This window comes from Anas platyrhynchos, chromosome 22, assembly GCF_047663525.1.
Source record: "Anas platyrhynchos isolate ZD024472 breed Pekin duck chromosome 22, IASCAAS_PekinDuck_T2T, whole genome shotgun sequence".
Lineage (NCBI taxonomy): Eukaryota > Metazoa > Chordata > Aves > Anseriformes > Anatidae > Anas > Anas platyrhynchos.
In genome coordinates, this window is record NC_092608.1 from 4,895,273 (window position 1) to 4,905,368 (window position 10,096).

Here is a 10,096-nt window from a genome sequence, read left to right on the forward strand (position 1 = left end):
CACTGTGAATTGCCAGTGTGAGAGAACTGGTGAATTAACTAGCTGCGTGCCCACTGGTGTAGTTACTTCAAGAGCAATACTACTGCTAATTGCTTAACTTAAATCTAATCATAAAGCTAAGCAACAGAAGGAAAGCACTGTAAGAATCCCAGTTTTTACAGTAAATGGATAGTCACATTTGTTTAATTTTAAGCTTGTTTGTAGCAAAAACTGAGGAACAAGCTCCAGAGGCAACAGTCTCTGTGAGTAATTACCCTCCTTCCCCTGCCTGTTTTACAGGCAGCAAGCTGCATCGAGCTCATTGCTCTCTCCAGGCTCCTGCCTGCACAGAATCTAGTTCAGAGTTGATGCTTATTCTGCTCATTAATGAAATTACCACCAGATGATTTGTTAGATAGAGGTCACTTTGGCTGAATGCCATGACAACCTCTTCAAATAGCATGATTGCTAAACTATAGCTTTGACTTGAAATAGTGCAGTAGGTAATGTTGACATGCTGCAATTACACTCAGTCCTCACAACGTGTTCAAACAACGCTGGCTGCCTCCGTGCTGACTTGGCAGCACCAGAACTGGGTTTGGGATGTGTATTGTGGATAGCTAGAAAATGTAGGAATTTCTCCTGCTTAGGTGGAGCACAAGCTTATCTTGTTAGCCTGTGTATTGTCGAGTCCTCTTAGAACTCTAGTGGGAAAGGGTAATTAAATAAGGCTGAGACTAAGGTAACGAGGGCATAGATGAGCTAGGTTTCAGTGGTGCTGCAGCCTACTTTTCCAAATCTTCAGTGGGAATCTTAAATACTCAGGAGTTTTGTATAGATTGATGCAAGGGACTGGATTAGCCTTTCTCAGCAGTAGGGTCTCTATCTTTACTAATAAGATTTCTTATTTCTATTTTTCAGGAGCAATGCAAGGAAGGTCACATACCCCACATGTGGACTGGAGGAGTGGCACAAGGGACCAGGTGGGAAGCCAGGAGATGTAAGGTGGTGGTGGAATTATTTTCATAAAGGTGGCATGGTGTAGCCCACTGGTTAGGTCCCAGAGCTGAGCTGGTTGGAGTAAGCCCTGCAGTACACTCTTCTCTCACCCGATGGTGATGGCAGGCAGGACTTCACAATCCTGCCACCAACCACCCTGGGTGGCTTCCCGTTCGTATCTTGAAGCAGAAACGGGTTGTGTTACAGATGTCTCTGCTGTAACTTGCAACTAATGTGACTGACTAATGGCCCAGATATGCTTATTCAGTGAAGTATCAGAATAAAATAACTTGGAGATGTGAAATGGCAATTATCCAGACATAAAGTATTTAGAACTGTAGAATAGCTACCAGTTTATAGCTTTACGGTGTTATTACTGTGAAGTACACAACTGTGGAGTTTATCTTGAGGATTATGGTACCAAAAGCAGATCAGTCTTAGAAAAGGAACCAGGCCAGGTGGCAATCCCCATGTTCCTGGCACCTTTCTCTCTCAGGTGGCTGTTCTGCACCACTTGTACAGGCTGAAGGAGCAGGTCAGGGTCAGCCCTGCAGCCTAGCTGGCAGCTGTGACCGCAGCTTGGGAAAACTCGCAGCTGGCTCTTCTGCACGGCTTTTATAAGTGTCAGAAAAGTGGCACGAGTGTGCCTTGGCCATCGTGGCTTTGGAGTTCCTGAGTTTGATATTGCATATTGAGGCTTAACTACCGAGCCTCTCCATTAAGCGAGGGGATTCTGTCTGGCATTAAGTCGCGTTATGGCAAACCTGAAGTATTAAAGGACAGCGTTAAAACTCCTACACCTTTCTTTACAAACTTCCACCGCTCCTAAAAACTATTTTACCTCAGGCCACAGCAGGACGCCGCTCTGACCCCACCGCTTCCCCCGTCCGGGGGAGGGAGGCGAGAACAAATCACCTGAGGGGATTAACGAATTCTGAGCACAGAACCGAGCTGCCGCCGGCCGGCCTGGCTAACGCAGCTCCTCACAGGGCGGGCAGGGGGGCGCCTCAGGGGGGTGGCCCGGCCGCCATGGGGGCTGTGAGGGGGCTGTGAGGCGGCCGCCGCCCCTTCCCGTAGCCCCGCGCGCGACGCAGGCGCGGCCCGGGCCGTACCACCGGTGCCTTGCGGGGGGGGGGCAGCAGTACCGGCAGCCGCCCCTTCTCCCTTTGCTGCCGCCGCCCCGGCTTCGTGGGCTGCCGTTTCGGATGCAGCCGAGCGGAGCCGCAGCTCCGGTCCCGTAGCGCTCCCCGCAGCCAGGCGTGCCCCCGCCGCGCTGTTTCTCTCCTTCTCTTCATCCCCCCCCCGGTGCTGCGGGTGGTTCGCCCCGCGGCCCGGCCCGGCCTCTGAGGGGGGCCGCGGCCGCCATTTTGTGCGGCGGCAGCGGAGGGCGGCGGGGCGCTGCGCGGCACAGGGCTCCCGGAGACGCCGCTCCCTTCGTGCCCGGTGAGCGGCAGCGAGCGCTCGGGGGTCCCCTCGGGTCCCCTCGCTTCGAGGCTGGCGGCAGGCGGGGCGCTGAAGGGCTCGGGGGCTCCCCTCAGCCCGCCCCCGGCGGCTGGGCCCGGCCCCGGGCCTTGGGGAAGTTTCGCCGGGCCCCGTGGGGCCTGGGCACGGCGGGGCCGAGGCGGAGAGCGGGGGCCGGGGGCGTCCTGTGGGAAACACGGGGGGGAGGCACCGTGAGGGCAGAACGGGGAGCGCCACGGGACGCTGGGGGTGGTCGCTTATGGCTCTTCCCCCCCCTTGCACGCCGCAGTGAGTCCCCGCGAAGATGTCGGAGTATATCCGGGTGACGGAGGATGAGAACGACGAGCCCATCGAGATCCCCTCGGAGGACGACGGCACCGTGCTGCTGTCCACCGTCACGGCTCAGTTCCCCGGGGCCTGCGGGCTGCGCTACAGGAACCCGGTGTCGCAGTGCATGAGGGGCGTCCGGCTGGTCGAGGGGATTCTGCACGCCCCGGAGGCGGGCTGGGGGAACCTGGTCTATGTCGTTAATTACCCCAAAGGTTTGTCAGTGCTCCTTCAGGCTTTGGGACGAGCGTACGGTTGTAGTGAAGAGGTCCACGTGCGCTGCTGCTAATGTAACATGGCAGCGGCTGCTTTGAAACCTGATTTACAGAAGTGCCGTGGCTTTAATCACGTGTCCGTCCTGCAGAGTAAAGTTGACTCCACTGAGTTTTCAGATGTGTAGTAGTCTTTTTAATTCTCTAGCTGGAGAGGCACTATCGTAACAAAGTTTTGCATTATCTTTGAAAGATTTTGCAGTCTAACACAGACTTTCTGAAAACTGCTGTGTACTCACAGGTGCCTCTCTTCAAACTGTGACTTGATCAGAGGTACTTTTTGAAACACGCTCAGAAGAGCAGCCTGACACACGCACATATATTCCCTCCAAAAATTTATTTTAAAGTTCTTGTTTCAAACACTTGACTTGTGTGTGTCCTTGTAGGACTGAGTGTTACTGGATCGTACTTTAGTAAAATAACACAAACTCAGGTTACATTTTTGAGGAGAAATTAAATGTAGACTGTTCTTTTTTTTTCTCTCCTAATACTTGCAGACAGTGGGCTATGGATCATCATAATAAGCACCAGCAGCAAGCACTTGTTTATCTAGCCTGCTCTTCTCATTGTAGTCTATGGTTTCGTACCATGCTGTTCATAATTAGTGGAAGCAATTTCCAGACTTCAGAGGATGATTTCTAATGTACATCTTTATATTCAGATAATAAGAGAAAAATGGATGAAACAGATGCATCGTCAGCCGTGAAAGTAAAACGAGCAGTACAGAAGACTTCAGATTTGATAGTCCTAGGTTTACCCTGGAAAACCACTGAGCAAGACTTAAAGGAATACTTCAGTACGTTTGGAGAAGTTCTTATGGTGCAGGTAAAATCCTTTTGCAGTTCACGTAAGGAGGGATGTTATTCAGAAAGGAGTCCTCAGATGAAGCCAGTGGAAAGAAATGGAGTCATGTAATTTCAGAGCAGATCTGAAGCAGCGTGTCTGTTCCTAGGCGGTGTTTTGTTCCATGAGCTTTGTAGCTGCAGGCTTGCATAGTTACAGAGACAAGAGTCTTTGGAAGTGGTAATTCATGCAGGTGGACTTAATGGGTACAGGGTTTGTTAAGAGCTCTTTAATTTATATTAGTTATTAATTGTTGCAGCTAAATATGTGTGTGTTTATATGTATCTGTTAAGGAACTGGAGATTGTTGTGATGGGAGCGTTTACAAGCCTGATAAACTTTCAAACAGAACTTTTTAATAAACTCATTCAGGAACAGCACGTTCCAAGCAGGTGGCTACTCCTGTGTTAGCACTACTTTGTTAGCATGAGACAAGCTTGCTGCAGTTTTCTTGTCTTCTCTCTTCATGCGGGATATTTTTATCCTCACAAAAGGGGGGATCTCACCTGACCCCGAGACATTCCGTTTGTTCTTTATGTTCTGTACCTTTTGTTACAGCCATGTAACAAAAAAGCCTTTTGTGCAGCCATGCCTGTTTACCCCTTTGGCGGTTGCACTGCTCAAACAGAACATTTGGCAATGCCATCGCAATGCTACAAAACATTTGTATTCTGTTCTGGGTTATGTTGGTTTAGTATGCTAATATTTGGGCTCAAAGCAACTGGAATAAATTTAAACTTGTAGGCATCACAGGCCTCTGCTGTGACTACAGAATTTTAGTTACTTTCCTAGGAACAGGTAGGGGGATTGGACTAGATGTTCTTTCAGGGTCCCCAACATTCTGTGATTCTTTGCATGCAAGGGGGTAATCAAAACTTTGTATGTTCTCTTTCCCGGTGATCTTAGTATCAAGGGTGATAGAGGAGATGACTCATAAATAGTTTGACTGTTATGTCACAAATACAAGCACACAGTGCTACTGTGTTCTTTTTAAAAGTCTGCTTTTTTTTTTTTTTAATCTTAGGTTAAGAAGGATATTAAAACTGGTCACTCAAAAGGTTTTGGTTTTGTTCGGTTTACGGATTATGAAACCCAGGTGAAAGTAATGTCTCAGCGACACATGATAGATGGAAGATGGTGTGACTGTAAGCTTCCCAATTCGAAGGTACTTCCATGTTGCCAATTTTATTTTACCAAACATTCACAAGTACACTTTTTTTTTTAGCAACTGTGTTAAGTGAGCAGATGAACAGATTAACCATCCGTTCTTGGATGTGACTTTTGAGTCTGTGAATAGACAGGACAGGTGAGAGCAGGGAAAGAAAATGACGAGGATGTGGGTGGACAGGGAGTGAAAAGCAGTGTTGGGGAAATAGTTACATCAGGGAACTGAGTACAGATAGAAACCTGAAAAGAACACGTTTTACCATCGAGCAGGACCTGCTTAACTTGTCTGCTGTGTGAATAAATGGAGAATAAAGGAGGCAGAATGTACAACTTAGGAAAGGTCAGAATGAGCCTTTTGTTGAATTGAGAACCAAATCCAAAGCTTCTGTTTGTGTATTTCCTGTGTGTATATGCAGTTACATACAGCAGAATGATGTGCTCTGCACTGGTTTTGTCACTGTCCTTAACTGGAAACAAAGGTAGCAGCAGTTGATCTATACCAGGGTGCGGAGTGTACCAGGTGCTCTCTCTGAACAGAACGTCTTAAGTCTTAAACTTTCAAACTTCCTTAATTGTCAGTCTGTAGGACAGGCTAGATTAAAAGGAACCCTTATGGGAAAGTTGCTCAATTCTCGAGTAATTGTGAGTTTTGTTAATTGCTCTTTTCAATTCTCTTCAGCAAAGTCCTGACGAACCTTTGCGCAGCAGAAAAGTGTTCGTTGGGCGCTGCACTGATGACATGACAGCTGATGATCTCCGGCAGTTCTTTGCTCAGTACGGAGAAGTGGTAGATGTCTTCATTCCTAAACCCTTCCGAGCTTTTGCTTTTGTTACATTTGCAGATGATCAGGTAAGTTAAAATATTTTAACCTCAAATTCAGGCAAGCTGTGTTTCAGCTTGATAGTGTGTTTATATCTGGAATGCCACATGAAACATTTGTCCACTGCCTCATTAATTCCAGTGGCGTTAGCTTGACTCGATCTACGGCATTATGTAGGGTTACTCAGATGCTTTTGGACAGACTGATTGTACTCTGCACTTAGTGCAGTAGCAAGTGTGAAGATAAAACACCTCAAACTGGATTAAGTATACGTACACTTCTTTTGCAGGTTAAATATCTGCTCAGAATCTTGTGGGCTTTTTTTGTCTTATACTGCTGATAATTTTTTAAATCAAAAAGAATAACCTATATTTAATTAATCCCTTATTTCTTATAGGTTGCCCAATCTCTTTGTGGAGAGGACTTGATCATTAAAGGAATCAGCGTACATATATCCAATGCTGAACCTAAGCACAATAGCAATAGACAGTTAGAGAGAGGTGGAAGATTTGGTGGTAATCCGGGAGGCTTTGGGAATCAGGGAGGGTTTGGCAACAGCAGGGGAGGCGGGGGAGGGCTGGGTAACAACCAGGGCAGTAACATGGGTGGGGGAATGAACTTCGGAGCCTTTAGCATCAACCCTGCCATGATGGCAGCAGCACAGGCAGCCCTGCAGAGCAGCTGGGGAATGATGGGCATGCTGGCCAGCCAGCAGAACCAGTCAGGGCCGTCGGGAAACAACCAGCCTCAAGGCAACATGCAGCGGGAGCAGAACCAGGGGTTTAGTTCAGGAAATAACTCTTACGGAGGTTCCAACTCGGGAGCGGCAATAGGCTGGGGCTCGGCCTCGAACGCGGGCTCCAGCGGTGGGTTTAACGGAGGCTTTGGTTCAAGCATGGATTCCAAATCGTCAGGCTGGGGAATGTAGACGCAGTGGGCTCTGATACTGACTCTATGGTGGGAAGTCAAATTTTTCTAACTCATGGTAAGTATACTGTAAATTACATATATACTAAAGTTTTCCAAATCAGTTTGTTCAATGTGCAGTATATTCAGCAGTATTTTTGACATTTTTCTTTTGTAAAAAAAAAAAAAAAAAAGAAGAAGAAGAAAGGTAAAAGGAATTTTATAAGTTTTGTTACTTAACTTGTTGGAATACTGAATGTTTGGAAGTGGACTGCTGTTTGCCTGATAGGTAAACTAACACTACAATCAATAGGAAAGGTTTCTCCTGTAGTACTTTATCCCTTGTTTCCAGGCTACCTGAATTCTTTGCATGTTCAAAATGGAAACCATTGGTCAGAAACAGCATTCTCTCCCTCTTGTTTTTAATTTGCTCCCACCATAAGAATCTCCAAGTGCCCCAACTGGAGAACACAGTGTCGTTTTTCTGTTTTGTTTGTTGGTTGTTTTGTTGTTTTGTTTTTTTTTTTAACACTGTCTCCCCTCCATACTAAAGTACGATATGAAGGCTTCATTTAATCTCCGCAGTTCATCTCATTTCAAATGTGTATGGAAGAAGCACTTCATTGAAAGCAGTGCTGTAAATATTCTGCCTTAGGAATACTTCTGTCTACATGCTTTCTCATCCAAGAATACTTCATCACACTGCACATGCTGCGTCTTAGACGGTGGGTGTTCCATTTTTATCCGCTACTCTTTATTTCATGGAGTCGTATCAACGCTATGAACGCAAGGCTGTGAGATGGAACCAGAAGGCTGTTTGAACTTTTGAAACCTTGTGTGGGATTGATGGTGGTGCCGAGGCATGAGAGGGCTGGTATGTGCGAGATAAAGGAGAGAGCGCATGCAGAGACCTGGTGGTGCATTATGGGATTTTATTTTACTTGGCGAGATGTCTCTCAATCCTGTGGCTTTGGTGAGAGAGTGTGCAGAGAGCAATGATAGCAAATAAAGTACGAGTGTTTATTGCATTCAAAGGACATCCACATGTGGAAGACTTTAAGTGGGTTTTATACCTAGTTAATCAATTAGTTGAATGTGTTTATGTGAAACGAATATTTGTATTTTTTTTCCCTTATGTCAACTGCTGTGAATGCTGTATGGTGTGTGTTTTTTTTCTGTTAATGATTTGTAAGTGTGGTAATGTGAATTGAAGATGATGGGGTTTGCGATGAGAACATTGAGCTTGTGGTGTGCTTTGCAGTAGCTCATGCAGCAGAGATCACTAGCGAGCTCAGTGTGCCTCTTCAGGGTGGAAGCTCCACTGTGTAAGATATCCATAAGAATGCTGTTTGCTGCAGTTTCGTGTTTGGATGCTTTTTATAAGATTTGTCACTGTAGGAAATTCTTAAATAAAACTGATTTAAGTAATATGTGTCTTTGTTTTGCAGCCCTGAATGCAAAGAATTCATAGCAGTTAATTAATTTTACCCTTTTGAGATGAACTTCTGTAAAGTTTTTTTTTTTTGCAGTAATTCGGTTTGTTTCAGATAAGCATGCTCTAAAAGTTGACAAGTCAAACGGAGCCACCACTCATCACGTATCGATACCTGACACCCAACCTTAAGCCATTGTATTTTTGCATTGTTCAGTGATGCGTATATATCTAAAATCCAGTTCCCACAAGTTTGGGTGTCTGCACCTAGAATGGTAAGCAGTTCCCTCCAGATTGCATCTATACCAAGGAAAGTTATTTTTTCAGGAGTTGGCGTGTGGGGGGGTTCATCAGAAGTCTGGAGGGGGGACAAACACTGTCAGCTGTATTTCTGTCTGTGGCATCTCCTTCGGGGATGCAGGCTTTTAACCTGTATTTTTAAACCAGCCCCCTTGATGGGAAGTAGGGTTCTGCAACACTTCTAGCTCAGAAGAAAGCTCTAAATTCATTTTTAAAACTAGTCACAGAAAAGACTTCCCAGCTGAATAAAGCATTAGATGAATGTATGTGGATTTTGTCAGAAGTCTTATCTGGAAAACAATGTTTACTACAAGTGCAAAAGCGCCAACAAGAAGCAGATTCTTAACAAAGAGCAGGATGTTTCAGGGAAAATTGTTGGAAAATTATTTCCACGGGTGGCAGGAGCTTGAGGAACTGTTTAACCTACTTGCACTTGAAGCCCACTGAAGATTGATCCATATTCTTATACACTGTACTGCTGTGCTGTAGCTGTATAGCTATTCTGAGTATGGATTTACTCAGGTTTTTAACCTCTTTAGGTTTTCAAGTTATATCTCAATTACTGAATATTATACTGAGGTTTGTGAATAGACCTCTAGTTGTGAATAGACCAGCTAAACAGCTGATAAAACTGCACTACTCTTAGAAAACTGCACTACTCTTAGTTTTCCACTTGAATTGCAGTATTAAATCATCTAGGTCTCAATGTACATTTTAAAGGGGGGTTGGCAAACGCTCAGGCTGAAAATTAGTCCTGGGCTTGTTGTTCATATCCCACTGCAAAAAGTTGCTTAGATCTTTTTTTTTTTTCTGCACTTAAGTCAGAATAATCTCCAAACTCTGTACCATTGTGAATTTTGCATTTTAGCACTTGCACTATTACCAGCTACTTCTGCTGAGTAACACTTAAAAATGGTATTCTTGGACCTCCAAAGACTAACTGTGACAGCCCTGCAAGGAACTGTATGGTAAGTTTTTGTGATTAGCATGGCTTTAATTTTGTTTAACTTGTTTAAGTCCAGGTCTAGGTTTTAGCAAATGGGTTGGCAGCATTAAGTCTTTGCTAATAATCTTAGCCTTCCCTAACCCTCAAACAAAATCTCTGAAAGTTTTAGAAGAGTTTTCAAGTTTTAGTAATATTTTCTAACTGCTTTGCAAACTCTAGTATTTATAAGTGAGTAAATAAAATGCTATTGCTATATATTGAAGTGTTTGGAGTCTTTTTTTTAAAGAGATTTAATTTTCAGTATTTCTCTTTATGATAATATAACTAACAAAATAATGTGATATAAAAGAAACAGGAATTTTAGGTGAGTGTAAGGGGACATGCCATTTGGGCACACTTAGTAAAAAGTTACTGTAGACAATGTGTAACTGCTACCAGTTATTTCTGACAACCTTGTCAGCTGATGCTGTACTGAAATTCTATGTTCAAAGGCGAAAGCTATGTTCAGAGAAACAGGTTTTGCAGCTGACAACAGGAATCCCTTTAAGGCAAGAGTTGCACAGCTGTACCTATGTTTAATACAGCAGTTACTTAGAGAGCCGGTGGGGTCTCCTGAAGCAGAGAGCACTATACATTTGCTCTCC

General features: G+C 44.9%; 1 protein-coding gene and 1 long non-coding RNA gene across 5 annotated transcripts in view; one reads left to right on the top strand and one right to left on the bottom strand.

Moving 5' to 3' along the window:
* The window catches only part of LOC119713428 (uncharacterized), a 94,597-nt gene extending 92,558 nt beyond the window's left edge, over window positions 1-2,039 (bottom strand). For both annotated transcript variants that reach the window (XR_011804645.1, XR_011804646.1), the window contains exon 1: window positions 1,820-2,039. This is a non-coding gene — a long non-coding RNA (uncharacterized lncRNA). The remainder of the gene's footprint in view (window positions 1-1,819) is intronic.
* Window positions 2,040-2,260: 221 nt separating this feature from the next.
* On the top strand, window positions 2,261-9,709 carry TARDBP (TAR DNA binding protein). 3 transcript variants are annotated; one of them, XR_011804641.1, is made up of 7 exons: window positions 2,261-2,421; window positions 2,729-2,981; window positions 3,700-3,863; window positions 4,905-5,045; window positions 5,727-5,897; window positions 6,266-8,481; window positions 9,375-9,709. XR_011804641.1 is itself a non-coding variant. In XM_013101195.5 (6 exons), the coding sequence occupies exons 2-6, from the start codon at window positions 2,744-2,746 to the stop codon at window positions 6,794-6,796; spliced, it is 1,245 nt and encodes a 414-aa protein (XP_012956649.5). In that variant the 5' UTR covers window positions 2,261-2,421; window positions 2,729-2,743; the 3' UTR covers window positions 6,797-9,709. The 3 variants fall into 3 exon arrangements, 1 of the variants encoding a protein (XP_012956649.5); XR_011804642.1 differs by having other exon boundaries at window positions 6,266-6,853; window positions 7,360-9,709; XM_013101195.5 differs by having other exon boundaries at window positions 6,266-9,709.
* Window positions 9,710-10,096: the final 387 nt, after the last annotated feature.

Excerpts from the sequence above, each read along its gene's own strand:
- TARDBP (XM_013101195.5), top strand. The coding sequence starts at position 2,744 with ATGTCGGAGTATATCCGGGTGACGGAGGATGAGAACGACGAGCCCATC. Across the intron at positions 2,982-3,699 it reads TGTCGTTAATTACCCCAAAG|ATAATAAGAGAAAAATGGAT; the intron begins GTTTGTCAGTGC and ends CTTTATATTCAG. Across the intron at positions 5,046-5,726 it reads GTAAGCTTCCCAATTCGAAG|CAAAGTCCTGACGAACCTTT; the intron begins GTACTTCCATGT and ends AATTCTCTTCAG.